General features: G+C 35.0%; 1 protein-coding gene across 3 annotated transcripts in view; it reads left to right on the plus strand.

Annotated features, from left to right (window-relative positions):
* Window positions 1-12,554: 12,554 nt before the first annotated feature.
* Window positions 12,555-22,892, plus strand: part of TMEM196 (transmembrane protein 196) — a 49,234-nt gene continuing 38,896 nt past the window's right edge. For 2 of the 3 annotated variants that reach the window (XM_039238846.1, XM_039238843.1), the window contains exon 1: window positions 12,555-12,751. In XM_039238846.1, the coding sequence (XP_039094777.1) occupies window positions 12,605-12,751 (147 nt within the window). In that variant the 5' untranslated portion in view covers window positions 12,555-12,604. Of the gene's footprint in view, window positions 12,770-22,892 lie in introns of all 3 variants that reach the window. The other variant, XM_039238845.1, reaches the window with a different exon arrangement.

Genomic DNA, 22,892 nt, shown 5'->3' on the forward strand with positions numbered 1-22,892 from the left:
ATAGTCTTGTGAACATGGCCTGAAAGACTCAACGGATTTGAAGATTCAAGTGATTCCAAGGGAATGAAGTATGATATGGTACAAAAATCATTTAGGGTATTGGGGATCCCAGGAAGGAATGCAGTTTGTCACAGGAAAATCTAATTGTATTACAAATATAGGAAACTACCCCACTGAAGGGAGAGCGGGAGAAGGTGCTAAAAGGTTTTGAAATTAAGTAATTTCAAAATGATGGATTCTCTAAGAGTAAGGGGAAAAGGAACTGCACATAAGGACTGTATTTGATAAAGTTAATTCACACAGTAGTACTGGTTAATATTTTTGATACTTCTATTTGTATATATTCGAACTGAGCAATTAAGTAAATAGATGGTAGATGGTGAGAGTCATGTTTTTCACTGTTGTTATAGGAATTTATGAATAAGGATTGGGAGAATGATCTCTGTGGGAATAGATGAGTTAAATATCAGTATGCTCTCATGTTTAGATTAATATACACATCGAAGGCTACATATAGAAATATTTATAAATGTGTATATGTATGCTAGTTTGTGTAAACACCATAGTTTTTTTTAAATTTCAACTAAAAGGGCCTACAAGCAACAACATCTCACTAGCAACTAAGCAACAAGTATCTAGAACTTGGTTTCTACTACTATACTCTCATACCATATCATACTCCATACATCCTTGGATAAATGGCTGATTCTATGACTAAGGCTGGAATCAATGAAAGAGGTGATTCCAAAAGGAGTACAAATTGAGTCATATTTTATTATAACCCAAAGTATAAAATAAATATCAATAATTTTAGGCTGATGTAAATGAATGGTTGACTAAATGGATAAATAGGGAGAAAAGACAAATTTCTCATGCAGAATAATCAAAGAATTTTTGAAGGTACACCACTTTTGGGGCTTTTGGGTGGCTCAGTTGGTTAAGCAACTGACTTCGACTCAGGTCATAATCTCACAGTTTGTGGGTTCGAGCCCTGCATTGGGCTCTGTGCTGACAGCTAAGAGCCTGGAGTCTGCTTCGGATTCTTTGTCTCCCTCTCTCTCTGCCCCTCCCCAACTTGTTCTCTGTCTCTCTCTCTCTTTCTCTCTCTCTCTCTCAAAAATAAATAAACATTTAAAAAATTTTTTAAAAAGAAAAATTTTTTAAAAAGTTACACCACTTTAAAGAAGAGGATATACTTCAACCTCAAGGAATATACTGTACTGTTGCTGTTTATATGTGTATTATATGTGTATATAGTCATGTATATACATATATAGTGCTTATATATTGCATATATTTATATTTATATTACATATATTATAAATTATGTATTATCTCATGTATTTGTGTATGTATTATAAATTATGTATGAATTATCTTATTCATATCATATGAATATATTATATATCACATGATTATATATCACATGAATACTTAACACAGTGCCTGGCTCATAATTATTATTCAAAGAATAGAATATTATTGGTGATAGTAGGAGTCATAACTGAAGAAATAATCAGTAATAGTGATTAATAATAATAAATGATAGGCATTGGTAGAATCATTTTGGAAGCCTACTGGACAGTGTTTACCAAAGTTGAATATTTGTACAACCTATGTCTCAGCAGGCTCATTCACAGGAGGAATGTGTGTGTATGCATCTGAAATATGTACTTATTTCACTAAATGGCATATACTAGAATGTTCATAATAGTACTGTTTATAATACCTAAATGTGCATCAGCAGTACAGTGGATAAATAAATTGTGATGTATTTACAATTTGTGGGATAGCAAACAACAATTAGAATAATCATATAGAGCTACATGTGTCAATATGGATGGATTTCACAAGCACAGTGTTAAGTTAAGCCAAATATAAAAGAGAGTATGATATATAATTTCACTGATATAAAATACAAAAGCAGGCAAAAGTGTGTGTTTTTAGAACTCATGATCCTGGTTAATCTTGGAGTGCGGTGGGGTGAGTACTTACTAAAAGTGGGTATGGAGAGTGTCTAAGGCTCTTGGTCTGGGTGCTGGTTACATGAATGTGTTTGATTTACAAAACCCCATCAATGTGTACACTTACATGCACTTTTCTGTTTGTATCTTATACTTCCTCTCAAAAGTAAAAACCCTAAAGGAGCATTATACAAACCTGTGTGTGCAGACACTACATGTGGGGTTTTTTGTTTATTGGTTTGTTTTTATTTCCTTTTTGCACCTTTTACCAGTTCATTGACCTTCTGTTCTTTTTTCTACTCAAAAATAAATCCGCGCTGCAATGCAGCTGGTTCTCTTCACATTCAAAACAAAAACAAAAACAAAATAAAAAACCCAAACGTCTTGTAAAGGTTATTGTGTTTATGGAAGTTGTCAGTAATTAGCTCTAAAAGCCTGAGCTACTTAACTTCTGAAACTGAGTTTACCCAACTACAATATATCACAGAGTTCTTGTAAGGATTAAATAAAATCAAAGTATGTAAAATCATCACAAAAGATCTTAATCACTACCAACCATACTTGTGTAATGGGTTTCAGACTACTGAATTGTCAGTATCATGGATGTGGAAAAATGAGTGATGTGTTACTCATTTTCAATTAATGTGTATGCTCTTTATCTAGAGTATGATTACCTCAAACACAGTCATCAAGGGGGTCTTGCATCTATGAGCTTGTGTCACATGGCATGACTGACAAGTAGATATAAAGTGAAATAAGTTAAAATAAAATTTGCTTCTTTACAGTGTCAAAGGATGCCAATAGCTATTTGGGGCAGTGTGTCATGGCGGGAGGATTATTATCACTTTTGATATGACGGTGTTAAGACAGCACCTGGAAAACTTTTTTTTTTTAATGTTTGGCAGCTCAAGAGCGTTCAGCGGTAGGCCAAGTGGTGCGGAGCCTAGGAAGTGGTCAAAGAGTCCATGACGTTCCATGCCTTTAAGAAAAAGAAAAAAGAAAGATGATAGGTTAAAAATGTTCATTTTGCTTTGTCAGTGAGAATGAACATAATAGCCCATAGATACGGGAAATGTGTAAATTCTAAAATAAGGATAAATTATTATAGTCAATTGTCAGAAGGTATAGTTATGGCCTATCACTGGAGGAATAAACTCTTCTCATTGGATTTTCCATATTCCCTTATCATTCCTTAAAGGCATAAGTATGTCTTTTTTTTTTTTTTAATGTTTTATTTCTAGGAGAGAGAGACAGCGTGAGCAGGGGAGGGTCAGAGAGAGAGGGAGTCACAGACTGAAACAGGCTCCAGGCTCTGAGCTGGCAGTCAGCACAGAGCCCGACGCGGGGCTCGAACCCACGAATCGCGAGATCATGACCTAAGCGAAAGTCGGACGCTTAACCGACTAAGCCACCCAGGCGCCCCAAGTATGTCTTTTTTTAAAGCTTAATGATTTCTTAAAAAACTTATTTTTAAACTTCTGATTTATTCCCCTGGCTTCTTAAACTGGGAATATTTAACATAATAGAACTTGAATTTCCAAGCATTATCATTAACTCAAAATTTTAAATTAAATTTAACTGTAATAATATTCTCTGGAGGTATTGAGATTCATAGATGTTTTCCCATCCACGTTAAGCAACCTCACACTGCTGTACTTTTTAGCTCCTGTTTCTCATTGTATAACTTTTTCTTATTAAAAATTATACAAGTTTTTATTCACAAGTTAAAAAGTACAGAAGGTATAAAGGAGAGAATAAAAAACATTTATAATCACCACCTAGAGCACTAATAAAATGTATAATTCCTTACAGTGTTTCTTACATTCATACTTTTAAAGAAAATTAGTATTGTTTTCTTTACTTGTATGATGTTTAAAGTATAGTTTCAAGTCATATTTATTGCTAGGTATTATATAATTTTAAAATACAATTTTAATGTGGGGCGCCTGGGTGGCTCAGTTAGTTAAGCGTCAGAATTCGGCTTGGGTCATGATCTCACTGTTCATGGATTCAAGACCCACATCAGGCTCTGTGCTGACAGTTCAGTCTGGAGCCTGCTCAGATTCTGTGTCTCCCTCTCTCTGCCCTTCCCCCACTCATACTCTGTCTCTCTCTCTTAAAAATAAACATTAAAAACATTTTTACTATAATTTTAGTGAGTATAGATTATGCCATTTTATAACTTTATTTTACTTTTAGCCTTTAATTGAAGAATTAGGCTGATTTTAACTTTTTTCCGAAAATGATACTATTATGAACCTATTTTTTATGTAATCATTTTGATCATCAATGAATATTTTATTAGAATAAAAATGCATAAGTTAAATTACTGAGTCAAAGCACATGAGCATTTTTTTTTTACAAATAGTTTATTCTCAAGTTGGTTTCCATATAACACCCAGTGCTCATCCCGACAAGTGCCCTCCTCCATGCCCATCACCCCCCCCAGCACCCATCAGTCCTCAGTTTGTTCTCAACATTCAAGAGTCTCTCATGGTTTGCCTCTCTCCCTCTCTTCTTCTCCCCCACGGCCCTCATTTAAGTTCCTCTTAATATTCCTGTACTTGCAAACATAAGGTACCTGTCCTTCTCTGCCTGACTTATTTCGCTCAGTGAAATAAGTTCAACACCATCAAGTTCCATCCATGTTGCTACACATGGCCAGATTTCAATCTTTCTCATTGAAGAAATAGCTTGTTAACAATTTCTTTGGCTCTGAAGTAATGATGTGAATGATGATTCAGTTGAGAAATACATAACATTATATCTTAGCACTCATTTTGTAAGTTTAAGAGAGGATCAGAAATTACAAATGCATGTAGTTTGAGAGGAAATAGGTATTAACTCTCTAAATGTTTGGTAGAATTTACCTGTTAAGCCATCTGGCCCTGGATGCTTGTTGCTCAGAGGGTTTTGATTACTTAATTCATTTTTTTTGTTGGTTATCAGTCTGTTCAGGTTTTGTATTTCTTCCTATTTCAGTTTTGTAGTTTATATGTTTCTAGAAATTTATCCATTTCTTCCAGATTGTCCAATTTGTTGGCATACAGTTTTTCATAATATTTTCTTATAATTGTTTGTATTTCTGTGGTGTTGGTTGTGATTTCTCCTGTTTGTGAATTTATTTATTTGGTCCTTTCTCTTTTCTTTTTGATAAGTCTGGCTAGAGGTTTATAAATTTTATTAATTCTCAAAGAACCAGTTCTGGGTTTCATTGATCTGTTCTATTGTTTTTTAGTTCCTGTGTCATTTATTTCTGCTCTAATCTTTATTATTTCCTTCCTTCTGCTGTCTTTAGGTTTTATTCTTTTTCTACCTCCTTTAGGTATATGGTCAGGTTATTTATTTATAAAGAACTTATCAAACTCAACACCCCAAAAACAAATAATACAATTTAAAAATGGGCAAAAGATACAAACACATATTTCTCCAAAGAAGACTTGCCGAGGGGCAGTAGACACATGAAAAGATAATCAACATCATTCATCATCAGGGAAATGCAAATCAAAACTACAGTGAGATACGACCTCACAACTGTCAGAATGGCTAAAATTAACAACAGAAACAACAGGTGTTGGTGAGGATGTGGAAAAAGGGGAACCTTCTTTCACTTTTGGTAGAAATGCCAGCTGGTGAAGCCACTCTGGAAAACAGTATGGAGTTTCAAAAAAAATAGTTAAAAACAGAATTACCCTGCAATCCAGCAATTGTACTAGTAAGTATTTATACAAAGAATAGAAAAATATTAATTCAAAGGGATATATGCACCCCAATGTTTATAGCAGCATTATCTACAACAGCCAAACTATGGAAACAGCACAAGTGTCCATTGATAGATGAACAGATAATGAAGAAGTGGTATGTGTGTATATATATATGTATTTATAGCGATATATTACTCAACCCTAAAAAAGATTTCAAGAATGAAATCTTGCCATTTACAACAATATGGATGGAGCTAAGAGCATGAAGCTAAGCGAAATAAATCAGTCAGAGAAAGACAAATGCCATATGATTCCACTCATTTGCAAAATTTAAGAAACAAAACAAATGAGCAAAAGGAGAAAAAAGAGAGAGAGACAAGAAACAGACTCTTAACTGTACAGAACAAACTGAGGGTTATCGAGGGGAAATAAGATTGGGGATGGGTGAAATACGGAAATAAGGAATACATTTCTGATGAGCACCAGGTGCTGTATGGAAGAGCTGAATCACTATATTGTACCCCTGAAAGTAATATTATACTATGTTAACTAACTGGAATTTAAATAAAAACTTAACAAAATTAAAATAAAAAAGAAATGGGTGTGATACCTGTGTCTTTCTGGTTGCAAGAATTTGAGCCTTCTCTTTTGTTCTAGCTATTAATTTCTTGGCTTTGCTAGAATTGCAAATTTTGTATCTTGCATGGTATCTCTGGTCTCAATTGCGGAAACAATGCAAAAACATTGTTTCTGGTTTCCAATATATTTACCACTATGATGCTCAGCATCCCTTTGTATAGGCCCATATTTCCTTCTGGCATATTTTAATTCTGCTTGGAGAATATTTCTTTTATTTTTTAAAAGTTTATTTATTTTGAGAGAGAGATAGTGTAAGCACACATATGTATGTGCAAGTGGGGCAGGGGCAGAGACAGAGGGAGAGTGAGAATCCCAAGCAGGCCCAGTTCTATCAGTGCAGAACCCTACTTGAGGCCTGATCTCGTGTACCCGGAGATTGTGATCTGAGCAGAAACCAATAATTAGATGTTTAACAGACTGAGCCACCTAGGCACCCTAAGAATATTTCTTTTAATATTTCTTATGATGAAGAGCCTATGTCTAAGTAAATTCTTAGTGTTTTGTCTAAAAGAATCTTTTTGTTTCATTTTTAAGGTATTTTTCTGTGTATAAGATTCCAGATTAATAGAGTTTTTTGTTTGTTTTTACATTTCATTGCTTTAAAATGTCATTCATTTTTCCTCTGGATTGAGTAATTTTAGATGAGATGTTTGGAATTCCTTTTTCTTTCCTTCTGTACATAATGTGTCCTTTTCCCTCTGGCTGCTTTTAATTTTTAATCCTTATCACTGGTTTCCAGCAATTTGATCATGATATACCTTGTGTGTTTATCCTAGTTGCTGTCTATTGAGCTTCTTGGATGTCTGGATTTGTAGTTTTCACCACATTTGGAAAACAATATGCCATTATTATGTCAAAGTTTTAATCTGCCTCTTCCTTTAAAATTTATATTATATCCATGCCTCACTTCTTCAATTTTCCTACAGGTCACTGAGTCTCTATTTTTTTTTCTCAGTCTTTTTTCCCCTTTGTGATTTAATTTGTATTGTGCATTTTGGGTGGTTTTTTTATTTGTTTTTTGTGGGGTTTTTTTTTTTCTGTAATCCTAATTTGTATTATTGTATCTTAATGTTCACTGACCTTTTCTTCTTCTTTAGTGTCAAATCTACTATTATTCTCAAATTACTGTTTTTGATTTCAGATACACATTTTTTATCTATAAAAATTGTATTTTGTCTGTTATATCTTTAATTTACATAGTTTCACATTAATGTTTTCCTCTTTATCTTTGAATAGATTTCTAATATTTATAATAGAGGTTTAAAGTGTTACCTAATTCACTTATCCCCGTTATCCCAGTTATGGATCACATTTTCTAGCTTTTTTCATATTTAAGATCTTAATTGGATAGTATATAATGTGATTTTTACACTGTTGAGTAATGGCTTATAATTTTCTTTAATATGCATTAGACTGTCGTAAGTTTCTTACTGAAGAGACTGATAGTTTAGAGGCCTATTTAGAAGTATTTTCAGGTCAGATATAGTTGCCTTTACTCTAGGCATAGGTTAGCCCTACTACCTATGCATGCTCCACCTCGGTACTCCGCTGAAGGCTGAGTGTTCAGCAAGGAATCTTTTTTGCTACTATGAAACTTAACATTCCCAGACATCTTGTAAGCCTCAGATTTTAGTCATTCCATTTCTAGTCTTGTGAAGTTGCACCCCATGATTGTGGGGCTAGGAATTTAACCACCCATTCAAGGGATCCCTGTAGAGACCACTTTCTCCTCAAAAGACCCTTCTCTCTAATATTCTGTCCTGAAAAATGTTGCTACTTCAGCCTCCCAAAACTCCGCTCTTTGTCCCAGAAATCCAGTAAGACCACCATGCTCTGGGGCGCCTGGGTGGCTTAGTCGGTTAAGCGTCCGACTTTCGCTTGGGTCATGATCTCGCGGTTCGTGGGTTCGGGCCCCACCTCAGGCTCTGTGCTGACTGCCAGCTCAGAGCCTGGAGCCTGTTTCAGAGTCTGTGACTCCCTCTCTCTCTGACCCTCCCCTGCTCACGCTGTCTCTCTCTCTCTCCTAGAAATAAATAAATAAATAATTAAAAAAAAAAAAAAAAGACCACCATGCTCTGCTTGGTTCTCCTTTTCTTGTAAAACAATCTGTTAAGTGTCAATAGTCAAAAGACTAGGACAGATGTCAATTGTATATAATAAGATAGTAAATCCAGTCCCATTTACTCCATAGTGGCCAGGAGTAGAAATACCTACACTTTATTAAGAGTAGAAATCACTATACTCTATAGCGTAGAAATCACTATAAATACATCATTTGGGGTTTTTTCACATGTCTAAAAGTCATTATAGTCAAATGATATTTCAGATATAAATGAAAAATTATGATAAATACAGTACTAAGTACTATACTTTCTCTAATTTTCATAAGCACTGATAATATTATTAGTTAATGACTTCTAAGATCTATCACCAGAAGACAAAAATACAACCGATAAATTTAGTTTTAATTACCTTTGCTTCCTTAAAATTTAAATTTTAAAAATCTTCAAAATGTTGTTTTCTTTTTTCCCTTTTTACCAGAGTCACTTTACCAAATCTTAGCTAAATCTTTATGTATAATCATTTCTAACCACACTGACAAGAGTATTAAGATAGTAAATGTCCTTGTTGCATTTAAAAACTGCTAAATGCTTTGCAATGATTTTGTGGTTTTTTTCTTTTCCTTAATTTTTATACTACGTTAGTCATCAGTCACCATACAAATTTATCTTATAATAGTTTGAGCACTTTAAATCAGACTCCAAAATTAGTCAGTTTAAATTTTTGACCTTTTCACTTACTAATCCTGTACTGGTGACTGTCTTGCTTATTTCATCAACTTACTTCATTATATTAAGTCAGGTGGTATTTGTTTACCGACTCTTGGATTTTCCTTTATCCATATGTTAAAATTTCTATAAGTCCTATTTGGGAAGATGGGTGCATGAGTCTTTCAGAACTTTTAAATACTTATAGGCAGAACTTAGGTCCTTAAAGAGATCAATTATGAAGGATTTTTTTCTGATTAGCTAATAAGTTTAATAAGAATTCTTTTCGGTTACCTATACATTCATATTCATTGTGTCATTTATAAACCAGCAGGTGGCAAACTTGAGATTTTTTTTATACTGTGGCTCTTGCTGAAGATGTACAAATATTGAGCCATGTATCACTGGATCTCATGAATAGCTCTTTTGTTGTCCATGATTTAAAAATAAAACCCTCTAATTGTAGAGCCACTGATATTTGGATAACAATGCACTTATTCATGTATATGTTTAATTTTAACTTGATTTTCAATTTTATTCTATAATTCTTTTTCTAAAAAAAAGTTTTGAGAGATATAAGATGCCAATTTGAATCCATTTTTGTTATGATTTCCATGATTATGAGTCAATTTTAGGGGTCCTTTTGTTTACTTTTGGGGAAATTTTACATCACTTAAAGGGGCATATAAGATTACTTTGTTCCTGGAACAGGTAATAGCCTTTTGAAAGTTCTAACAGCATTGATTCTCATGTTTTTAAACATAAAACATAATTTCTTCTATGGATAATTATTGTTTTTATTTTATTCCCCTAAATATTTCTGTGTAACTGTGACTCATTGGTAATCACTGATAAGTGAAGATAGATTTAATTTCTTCTGTGTACATTTGATTTTCAAAAGTTCTGAGTTATGTGCCAGTTATTTAGGATCAATCAAGATTGGTTATATTCAGGCATATGATTAAGCTGTGGGGTATTTAGGTAAACATCTTTCGAGCTATTGCATTCAGAGATAATACAACCATAACATATAATTTACTTATTTCTTTCTCTTTCTGAAACCCCTGTATTGTTAACACTACTTGTATGTTCTCTACAAAATTAATTTCCCTTCATTAAGTCACCCTCCTTCCTATATGTCTGCATTGACCAATCTATTTGAGCAATTACTCAAGCTTGTTATTCTCTTCCAAATGGGGAAGAATTAAAAAAAAAAAAAAAAAGGAAAAGCAGTGACTAAAGACAAACCAAAGCTAGGTGACCTAGACACTTCATTATTTCTACATATAAATTGGATCACTTAGATGACTTCTACAAGATTTAAATAAAATAAACTGTGCCTCATTAAAACCAAAACATACTTGAAGAATTCTAACAACCGGCTGTTTGGTGAACTGACTTTTCAAGATGTGAAAAATGAATTCACTAATTATTCAATATAAATGTTTGAGTTGTTTTCCAAATATCACAATAACTGAGGACTGTATAAGGCCTAATAACTTATAGTCCTTCCTTCCTGCTTTTTTATTTTTAAGGGAAGAGGACTCAATTCTTTTTAAATGTAGAATATAAACACATCATAAAGAAAGTAAATTGTAGTCACATTTAATAATTTAATAGTTTAATTTAAACGATTAAACAAGTCCCTAATCAAATTTAGGAAAAACTGAAATTGACACTTATGCTGTAGATTGTTTATCACTCAGCTTTAGTGATTTCAGCAGTAGGGATTTAAAAAAAGAAACTTCTAATCAGAGAGATGCCTACATTGCATTGTCTGCATGTATTCAGAGGTCAAGATGCCCTGGTTTTGTCTAATATATCCTAATTCAATCCTCCTTTATTTTCCTCCAATCTATCTCCAACTGTGAAACCCACTTTTTGAGAAAGATGGTCCCCACCCCAAAAACACCTTCTCATCTCTCTGATTCCTGAGTCTCTCTGATGAAATGCCTTGTGATTTTTCATGAAGTAAAATCAGAGACATGAATATGGGATACAGACACAGCAACTTCCATACTTCTAGAGCCCTGTGTACATCAGATTATAACACAAAGACACCTAAACTAGGGTTGGTTCCTGCCCTGATGATTCTGACAATTGTCAGTTGTTCAAAGAGCCAGATTTTTCGTTTTTAATAATGCCCTTTCCAATGAAATACTTAAGTGTACACATCTCTTCAATTTCAGTGTCAACACAGGGTCCTAGCCCTGCTCAGTCTGGCAATGCATCCCAAAAGGGTAGCAGTGCTACTGAGTAAGAGCAAGGTCCTGCTGGAGAGGAACACAACTTAGCCACAAAAGTGTGACCGGCCAGTTGCGTCTCGTCTCCACACTCCCACCACCAACATTCAAGGGACTTGTGGAAACAAAAGAGAATTGACGCTCCTTATGAGCAGATTGAGTCTAGCTCTTTGGAGAGAGGAGTTCCTGGGTGAAAGCCCTTAGAAGTCCTAGTGAATCTAGGAGTCTCGCCTTTCTCCATCCCCTTGGCTCTCTCTGCCTATTTCTTTGCCCTCTCTGCCCCCACCCTACCCCGTGTACACGCAGAAGAAAGTTTTACACGGAATGAGCCCCGCGTTGACGTAGGCATCCCTCCCCTTCCACCTGGATAGAAGCCCAGAAGGGAGCGAGTAGGGGAGATGCGAAGGCAGGGATCGCGCGAATCCTTGTGGTTAGGGTCCCCAGGCGGGGCCGACCGGGAGCCAGCCAAGAGTATTGGTTCTAGACCCACACATAGATCAGGTTTTTCCCTCCTCCTTCAACCCCTCAAATCCCAATGAGGTCACTGAAATGAAAGAGAATCAGACCAAGAGAGAGGGGGAGGAAGAGGACGACGAGGAGGGAGAAGAAACCCAGACGGGAAAAGGCCATCAGACAAGGTCGCTTTTTCTGGCGACACAGCAACTGCGAGGAGCGTGGTGCTGAATACATTCGCCCGCTCAGCCTGGGGACTGAGACACTCGCAGAAGCACTTTGTGTTACCGCGAAAACAAAGGAGAGGAGACGAGAGGGAGAGGGAGAGAGAAGCTCTGAGCGGTTCCGCTTTGGATCTCTGGGAAGCAAGGCTCATCTCCTTGGCAAGGAAAGAAAGGGGAGCCGAAGGGTCTGGGAGGCTAAGAAGGAAGCAGGTTTCCTGCGGAGACTTGGGACGCGGCAGAACTCTGGACAGCGCCTCTCGAGCGGGGCTCCTTACTCCCGGCTCCGCCAGGTTTCTGGCTCCTTCTTGAAAGCCCTTCTGCGGGTGCACAATCCTCTCCTGACCTCGACCACCGACCACCGAACCCGGGAAAATCCGAGGATCCCTGTCTGAACGTGTCAGGGGGTGGAGCGACTCTTGCCTCTGGCCCGGTCAGGGAAGAGGGTCTCCGCTTCTGGAAATCTAGTCCTTGTGGAAAATGCTTTGCTGGTGAAGAAAGAAAAGTTTTGGGGTCTGGTCGGGGGCAGAAGGGGTAAGGCGGATAGTGGAAGAAAGAAGGCGGATGGTTGGTTTCCCTCTCTGATCTGGAAGGAATGATGACCGAGGAAGGATGTGCACCAGCGGCCAGATTATTGGGAGCCTCTTGGTGCTCTCTGTGCTGGAGATAGGGCTGGGGGTGTCCAGCGTGGCCGTGGGGGCGGTCAGCTTCAGCCTGGCCCTCCGAGAGCACAAGCCGCAGCTCGGAGACTCGTCCCCGGTATGGAGCGGGGTGTGTGTACGTTGAGCCATTTCACTCTCTCTTTACCTCTTTACGGTGGTCAGTGTGCGTGCGTTAGTCACTCCCTCTCTGGGGAAGACGATCATAAATCTCCTCTGGCTTGCATGTAGGTTCTTGTTGGCAGATTATGCCTCTTTATGTTGTCCTTTTATTTACTAATTGGTTTTTCCCTCTTACCTTGGCTTAAGACCAAATTAAATGGCTTTGTTTAAAGTGTGTGGTGGTGGTTGAGGTTGGGGGCGGGGTGGGGGGGGGGGACTGTTCAGTTTCCACGGGGCTGAATCTGCAAAAGGCTACCTAGTAGTGCTGATTAGGGAGTCACACCTGTCAAAGGCAGACTCACTTAGCTTGTTTCCTTTACAAGGAATATCAAAATGAAAGTGTTACATCATTTCTTGTATCAGGAACAAGCAAGGATAGATTTATGCATGTATTTCTGGGCAACAGAGTCCAAGGTACACTAAAGACAACACTGATAAAACAGAACTGTGGTATATGTGTAAAAGGGATATTTTATCTCAGAAAACACTGCTCTTAATTTTTCTTTGCTACCTTTCTGATACTTCATGGCTAAAAACACTTTTGTAAGTCCCAGGCAATAAGTTAAACAATAAATGGTATGATATGTAACAGCATTCTGATTGGAGAATAACTCCATTTAAAGAGTACCTAATGCTCAGAGAAAATGTCATAATTTCCTCTAGATCAGATGTCAGACCCAATGACCTTCTTGTTTGCTTTGGTTGGAATCTCCAGGAAAGCTTTAGAGACCCATTCCGTACACCACTGACCAATAAAATAGCTCAGCACTATTCCTAGTGTGGGCCTAATTGTGAAAATTATTTTCTTTCTTCCCCTTTAAATATATAGCTGCTATATCCTTCTTGGTTTCTATCTTGATTCCAATTTCCAAGGTAATTTAATAGGATGTTGTTCTGTCACTGATGATCAGTAGGTATAATTAACAGTCATGACTTGACTATTTGTATTTTAAGTCATTGAGGAAAAAAATGATGATTAGTTTAAGAAAAATCATTTCAAAGTAATTCAGATTTGAGGGAAGTTCTAGCATTGCTAAAACTAGTACAGTTGTGCTCAGGAAAATTAGTTTTTATATTTTAATTTTTCAAAGTGAAGCAAATGTTTTTAAACTGAATAAGTTAAAAGGAAAAGTAAAAATGGTACTCAATTCTGCCACTGAATTTTTCCAAGAATCCTGGTTCTGAATTCAGTAAGTTACTATCAGTCTCCAAGTAATTATCTTTTTCTCTATTATGTAATTTTTATCAACATACATTTTAAGCTTAAGTATGTATGGCTAACAGGCAAATCTTAAATTTGAGAACTTTATATCTTAAATGTAATAGTGATTATTTTTAGAGTTGTAGTTATTATTTAAACAGAATTAGTCAGACTTTAAAACTTCTATCAGACATTTGTCAAAATGAAACATAATACCAACATTTAAAAAGAAGGGGGCAAAATGTGACCTTTTGATGGCTGATGAGGGAGAAGCCTCACATACTCAAAGCCTCAAATCACTTCCCCTCTTAAATTTGAGAAATTGGGTGAATAAACATAGGTTGTCTCTAAATAGTATTACAGTATCAGTTTTATCTTTAAGAATTAAAAGAATAGTTACATTTGCTTGGCATCACATAAGAAAAATAGATTATTTTCTTCTCTTCCCAGACAATATACCATTATCTCAATGAGTCAACATATGTATTTGTACAAAAAAATAAAAATTTTGAATCAGCTCAACAAAAAGCAAATAGAACAATAATATATATATAGTCATTATCATAAATAATAAGTTCCATCTTCAACTGGTTTTTTAGAGTAACCAAAATTCACCTAGGATCCTCAAACAACAGTTTTGAATTCTTTTGTCTGATTTAATGACATTTTTAAAAAGTACATGTGATTTAATGAATGGATTTGAAACTGGGATACCCCGACAGGTAACTTTGGTGGGCACTTTTATAAACTTGCGTTAAAAACTCTAATTTATTAATAAATGCTCAGTTTTGATCATTACTTATTAAATTATAGACTTGCTAAATTGATTTTCAAGTTGTTTATCACAGGTCATTTGTGATATAATCTCAATTATCTCTATTTCTCTCAATAACACATTCATACAACCAGTATTTATAGAGAGCTAACCATGTGCATTTTACTATTTAACACAAAGACTATTAAGATGAATCAGAATAACTAGTAGAGCAAACAAGATAAGTATATCACTAACTTTATCAGTGGTAAGAAATTAGAGTTTGACCTCAGAGAGATACAGAGGAGATATAAGGAAGAGAGGATGGGGTGGTCAGTGAAATATCCATGGCATTACAGTTATTTTTCTTTGATCTTGAAAGTTCATTGGGACTTGTAATTTATGTTTCACAGTGTGTAATGCATCACAGAGTAGACTCCAAAGTCTACATGGGTGCAAATCTGTCATTTATTATCGAGATAGCTACCAAAGTTCTCATATTCTGTAAAATAGGGTTGTTAAAAGGCACAAATGAAATAATGCTCTTAGTAAATGTATGGTGTGTAGGAAGCACTGAATTAATGCAAGACATTAATACTGGGTGCACAGACTGGCAGTAAAGGGATGAGAAATGAGAGCCTTTCAGGCAGCAAGGATGAAGGCACAAACTGGGATGGCATGTGTTATGTTCCAGAAAGAATAGGCTCTTCTATTTTTCTGGGGCTTATGTGTGAGGGAAAGATAAGGATGGAAAGAGTAGTTGGGGCCAGACCACGGAGGCTGTGTGCTAGTCTTAGGCAATAGACTTATTGCCTCGTATTTTTTGTAATAATAATAATAATAATAATAATAATAATAATACCAATTTTACTTCCTAAAGAGATTCAAGGAGATGCTTAGGAAAACTAGATTAAAAAATTAATCTCTTTGGTACGTTATGAATTAAAAATCTATATTAGTTATAAACAGTAGCTGGGATTTTACAATAATTAACCTTTCACAATAACCACAGTCTCTAATCAGAGTGTGTTTTGATTGGTTCCATGAAGTTTTTTTCAATATATTATTGTCGTTATTATGAAATGTCTGAATTAATTTTTAGAAATCAATAGAAATAAAACTGTACTATAAAGGGATTATTTTTTTATATGTGGACTCTGACATAAGCTTTTTATCTAGTCGAGTGCACTGAGAATTCAGGCAACTGTTTTGACCTTTGAACCCAAATACACAAATTTTTTTAAGTGTGGCTTAAAAACAAAATAGTAAAATAAGGGGCTTAGAAACCCATGGGATGGATGCTTTTATTTCCAATCACTCTTTCATAATCAAGCAAAGGGTGCTTCCTATGATCAGTTTAGAGATGTGAGCAATAAGCAGGAAAAAAAATAATTTTACTATAATTTCATAAAGAAATAAAGTTATAAATCCCTTATAGGATTTTTGCTTCTTCTTATTTATTTGTTACAGCTGATATAGTCACCATGTTGAAAGAAGACATTACTGCTAGATAACAATGAATGAAACGTTGAGTAAACTGCTTTTGAAAAGACAGTCATGAGAAATATAATTGATGTGTACAATTTATTGACAGAGTTAAATAGACAGGGCTGTGTTTACAAGTTGCTGTACTATAGCCACTTTTCCCAGTCTCCAATGCATCATCTGTAAGGGAAATGGACTGTATTTAGTCGTATACAGATTCACAGTTCCAAGAGAATTTTATTGATGCTCTAGGTTGGCACTTGAAAATGTAGAGATTCAGATGGTTGTGCCTAGAACAACATCTGGTGTTGTTGCACTTGATATATACCATGCTAAATTCCATTCGTCTATATCTGATAATCATTCCATAAATTAAATGTATTAAAAGAAACTTTGCTAAGCCTTGTTTACCCCACGTGGAAACACAGTCTTTTTAAATATTCAAAAAAAATTTTTACCTAAATAATTTAAAGTTTGAATGACTTTGCTTATTTTTCTGAGCAATACTTGATTTGTATATTCTAATTTTCTCCAGCTAATAAATCTGATACTTTGGGTGGGTGAAATTCATAGTATAATCAAGGCCACCTGCTATATGGACTCCTGATTTACCATGACAACAACTCAGCCAATTGTAAGTTTGTGTTGAAATTGATCCATACTACAGCAATGTAAGTGAGGTGCTGTATATAAAATGATATCTGTCTCGAAGTATTATTTTTAATTTCTAAATCTGTCCAATTCATTTAAGGAAAAATAAGCAAAACAATAAGGTGAAAGAAATCTCTCAAACATTTGAAGTTACTTCAAATGCACAAAATGTTCTCCAGATACAAAATATATAAGGAGTAAGGAATTTGAATTTCTTAGCATGAGATTAAAGTACTGCCCTATCTTCATAGAAAATTACAAATTACAAACATTAGAATTAATTTTAATATATAAGTAATTGACATATAAATTCTCATATCAAAAGGTTAAAAAAAGAATCAAAACTGAAGTACTCTATCAACTCATCAAAATTAGCCACCATTATAAATTTAGTGTATAATCTCCCAGGCATTTCTCCACATATAAGTAGTATTGTTTGAACATATAGATCAATTCTGATTATATTTTGGATATAGTGAAGCCCATTCATGGACTCTGTAAAGCCCAGGTAAAGAATCTCTTCCTTATCTGATTCATACTATTATTCTCAAGTGCTACTTTTATCTACTGAGGTTAGGCCCATTAGATACTGGTAATTAAAGAAGTTAGGTAAGCCAAACTACTAGGAAGTGTTGTTATTATTCAAGAAACCATACATGTGTTGAATGAAACATAAAGTCAATGTCTATTTCTGTTATTGATTGATAACAGTGTAATAGAAGAAAAATGGTGACTTTTGCCATTATCTGATGAGGTATTTTGCTTTAGTCTATATTTCATCCTCATACAAGTGACATGTGCTTAAATTTCTATCTAGACTATGACAAATCGTGTCTCAGGATTTTGGCCCTGATCCAGGGGTATATAACTGATCTTGAAGACTTTGGCATAGTCTTCATAGGAATATTAGGGGATAATTGATAGTAATTTCTCCGGTCACCTTTTGTTGGCAATTGGTTTGATCCAAACATGATTTGAATAAAGTCAAACTCTTTCATTTGGATGATTTTGCCTAAAGTGTTCAAGTTGGCTTTATGTATTGACATGATTATTAGCCAGATCATCCAATACATGCTTCAAATGTAGCCAAGAAATTTAATTTTGTATATATTCACTTAGCTCTCAAATAATATTTAACTTTATTGGTTGATGAGAAGCATAACCCAGCTGTCCAACCTGAAGTGCTTGTCTTTAACATTCTATAAAAACTAGAACAGATTTTGGTGAATGTGTGTGTACACAACCACTGAAGGGGGGAAAACCCCAACAATTTTCTGTGCAAATGACATTGGGTCATTTATTTATGAAGTAAACAGAATTTCATTTTACTACTACACTATATATTGAACTACCTGTAATCTTATTCATTCAAATGGCATTTCTATAAATAAATAACTAAGCTCAGAGTCTTAAAAAATATTTGACTTTACTGTCTTAGTAATTTAGTAAAATTATGAGGTGGTCACTCTGCAGGTAGATGTTATTTCAAAATGTCCAGTGAACAATTCCAGAATGAATGGGTGGTAGTGTATACTTTCACTGAGCATATTTCTGGGAGAGAGAGAGGAAACTGTATGAGTACTTTCCTCTGTGATACTGAAAATCATGCAGTTCTTCTCATGGATACAGATCCAATCTATATATACTTTATTCAAATTGAATGACAGATTGGATTCATATATCCTACTAAGTATAACTGCAGCACTGGATAACTCATGTTTCTTCCCAAAGGCAGAGAGAGAAATACCCCTACCAGTTTTGTGGATTACTGTCAATACCAAGGTTGGCGCAGAATAAGTGCTCAGTGAGCATAAGCTGCTTCTTTCCTTCTCTCTCCTTTAGAGGTAAAGAGAATAGTAAAGTTTCTATCATAAAAATATTCAGTAATCAGATAAATTAGACAATTATTTAATTAAGTCAGGCAAGCCAGACAGTGAAGATATAGGAATCATTATTTATGCCACAAAACAAAGTCCTTGAAAACATAAAACTATATAAGTTCTTGTCATTAGTCAAAGTAAAAGTACAAATTAATACTTCTAATAAAGATACATAGTATCGGTGTGCCTGGGTGGCTCAGGCTAAGCATCTGACTTCGGCTCAGGTCATGATCTCAAGGTTTGTGAGTTTGATCCTCGCATTGGGCTCTGTGCTGTCAGAGCAGATCTTGCTTCAGATCCTCTGTTCCCCTTCTCTCTGCCCCACCCTTGCTTGCACTGTCTCTCGGAAAATAAACAAACTTAAAGAAAGATATGTAGTATCTTGGAGGTTTTTATGGTTTTGCTTTTGAAGCAATATTTATTTATTACATTTTGTAATATTAATAGATGCATCAATGAATTATCTAGATTTCAACAATGATTCTTATAACATTAGTTGGGCTCATGGTTTTTAGCAACAGTATTAAGAATCTTGAGAAGAAATTCTAAGTTCCATCAGTTCATGATTTATTATTAAATATTGGACAAAGTTATGTGGTCAAGACAGAAAAGAAAATATTAGTAGTTAAGAAGACCACCTTGGGAGACAGGGTGTCTTGAGCTATTTGCTTTATAGAAGTAATACAAGATATGATTTATTAATAGTTAACTGTGTTCCAGATGCTTTTATATACATTATTATTTCTAATCTTAACAGCATTGTGAAGAATGTAGTATTTTATAAAGTTTATGTAGGGAAAAGCACTTAGAGTCCACTCTTATTTAATCAGCTGACTTAGTATTTAAAGATGGACAGTCTTTTTTTTTAATCTGGACTTTTCTATTGCATTGTGTGAAACATGGGAAGTTGTCATGGAAAAGTCATTCTCTGAGGTCTGACCTCATTATATGCTCCCACCCCTGAATATATGAGTCAAGCAGAATAGCATAAAGATCAAGTCCCCATCCCTGTTTGTATCTGTTTCCCAGAAGGGACTGACATAGTTAACTGATGAACAGCCACAACTTCCATATTCCTAGAAGAATGTGAAATATTAGACCAAATTGTTCCTACCTTTAGAGATTAGGCTCTAGCCTTAAAAAGTAAACTGAAATTATGCATCTCAAATGATCATTACTTATTATGTAAGTAAGTCAGGAAGACATAAAACAACATATTTAAACATTTCAAAATGTGAGTTATCACTGAGGAATCAGGGTTGACTCCCTTGTTAGGGGAGCTCTTTAACCTGGCCTTGGAGATTACACAGGTTTCCAGTGGGCAGAGGAGAGAAGATGTGGTAAGCAGAGCTATTAACATGTGTAAAGTCATGGAAGGAACAATAAAATGGAGAGTTTGAGGAGGACTGAAGAGACTGGATTTGTTAAAGCAAAGAGATGTTCACATAATAACTGGCAAGTGAAGATCTAGCTGATCTAAACACAACGGGACCAGCTTTAAAAAGGTTCTGAAAGAATGATAAGACTAGTCTGCCTTTGATTCCTCACTAAGATTGGTGAGCCCTGCTGGGTAGAACTTGATGATAATGAGACGAAAGCAGTTGGACCAGACATTGCTGCTCACTTTCAAGGCAAAACACCAGCTCTTGATTCCAAGATGTGTGTCCTGTATCAAAAGAAAGACTTGAGGGAAATCATGAGACTTGAGGGAAGTATAAACCTCCCATCACAAATGTAAAACAACTTCAAGTGACTTTTCTGCCAATAGTACTTTTGTAATATCATAATTTCCTTGTGTTCTATAATTCTTATGGCTGCCTGACATATGAGTCCAATTATTTAATTGGAGATATCAGCATTACATTAAGAAATGAAAATAGATTTGGAGGCATTAAGACGAGTTCAAATTCTAGCTCCAGCATTTGTTAGCTTAAGTTTGAGTGAGTTACATTATCTCTCTGAGCTATCAGCTATTTGTAAAATAGCAATACTACTACCTATCTCCTGGAGTTTAAAAAAATTAAAAGGAATACTTTTATAAAGAGCTTGATATATGTTAAGTATTTAATAACTGTGACAAGCCTACAACAATGACTGCATGCTATTGCCATGTTTCTGGAAAATCAATTTTCTGTATGTGGTTTCTATCTTTGCATAAATAGACATTTTATTTTTATACATTTCTGAAGGGTACCTTTTTGTAAGGCCATTGAAGAAATTGATCTTGGACTCAGGACTAGATAACATTTAGGTCATACACCCCCTCTTAGAAAATATGTACTTTTCATACGCAATTTCAAATATTAATAGTTAGTTGGGATTTAGTTTGCATGCTCCAGGGTCCCAGGAATATTATCCAGGTCAATATAGGGATAAAGAGGGATAATTTTTGTGTGTTCTACGAAATAGAGATATGTGTTTGATTTTATCATTATTTTTGTCTAGGCTGTTGGAATTCTTAGCTCTTTCTCTACTTGTTTCCTGCCGACTATTTTTCCTACACTGTTTATTCTGAGGATTTAAAATAATAATAATAATAATAATGACATTAATAATAATGACATTAATAATAGTAACACTGGCAGCTTATATTTCCAATATACTGCATTGCCTAAGAAGTCCAACTGCTTTGTTATATCACTTATCTCAGAAGATAAGTTTCTTCACCTAAGGAATGAGAACCTAGCAGGGTTTAGTGATCTAAATCACCTGAATAAGGCGTATGCATGTGTGTCTGTGTGTGCATGCACACATGCATGTGCTCATGTGCGTGTGCAAGGGAGATGAAGAGGTAAGAAATTCATACAAGGAAGTTGATAATTGTCACTGAGAAGCACTAACTATATGCTGCATTTTGGCTGCTATATGCCTGCTTGTGAGCATGAGTTCACAATGCTGTAATCCTCTAAGAGCTGCAATTTATTTCCATAACTGGCTGGCTTTCAGAAACTGTCAGGCATGTTGGATGGACATTTTTCTATGGTGTTGACAATTCTTGGGAAGAGCATAACTTCTACTCTCTAGTCCCCGGGAGTCCCTGGCTATTTTCAATTCTGTGAGAACAGGTCACAAATCATAGATTCAAAGCTGGCATGTACCCAAGGGAATATTTTTTTTTTGTTTCATCTTCACCAATCCCATCTTCTACATTTTAAATTTTGTTGTGTTTTCCACAAGTATCAAGTTAGGGACATTATATATGAGTGTTGTCCAAATATATTACAGCATCTATATTAATCTTACTTGAAAATGACATGAAGAAATCTTAAAAAATATAAACAAAAATTATGGAAATTGGGATAACCCACATTAATGTAAAATTACCATAAACTATATACAAATACTTATTAAATTGTGATCACAACATAGGTCATACAGAGGTCCCATATAATATACTTATATATACATATATATTTAATATATATATATATAAAGTTAAAACTGCTTTAATAAACATAATGTTATTGACAATATTTCCATACCTGGGTATTCAGTATGGATTGCAACTTCTTGTACTTCCCTCCAGAAATAATCATTACCTTAAATTTTTATATAAGTTCGAATTTTGAAATTCATTTATTTATTAAAATGGCTAAAATAAAAAAAATTTGGACTCGAGATAAACTCTTCTGATTTTGTTACTGCTAAGAGAGAGGTTTTTTTTGTTGTTGTTTCATTTTAAGGACTAACATGAATAATGACTATACCCAAAAATTATTTGGATGATTGACACTTAAATATACAAGACTGCAAATTCAAAATCCCTTGTACCAAAATTCACAAGCTTAGTATAATTTTCTTACTACTTTTGGAGCAGAAACAGCTCTAACTAGAAAAAGCCTTATTTAGTCAGCATACTCAAAATAGTCAACAATTTATTTTTTAAAAAGAAAAACTATCACAAAGCAGAGCTAGAATAGAACACAATGCATAATGCATTAAATACAAGATTGCATTCCATGAACGTTGAAAGGGAGATGTGAAGGAATGTCATTCTGAGAATCAAGTCTCTTTCTTTCTTTCTTTCTTTCTTTCTTTCTTTCTTTCTTTCTTTCTTTCTTTCTTTCTTTCTTTCTTTCCTCCCTCCCTCCCTCCCCTCCTCTCTCCC

This window comes from Hyaena hyaena, unplaced genomic scaffold, assembly GCF_003009895.1.
Source record: "Hyaena hyaena isolate Hyena2069 unplaced genomic scaffold, ASM300989v1 scaffold_149, whole genome shotgun sequence".
Lineage (NCBI taxonomy): Eukaryota > Metazoa > Chordata > Mammalia > Carnivora > Hyaenidae > Hyaena > Hyaena hyaena.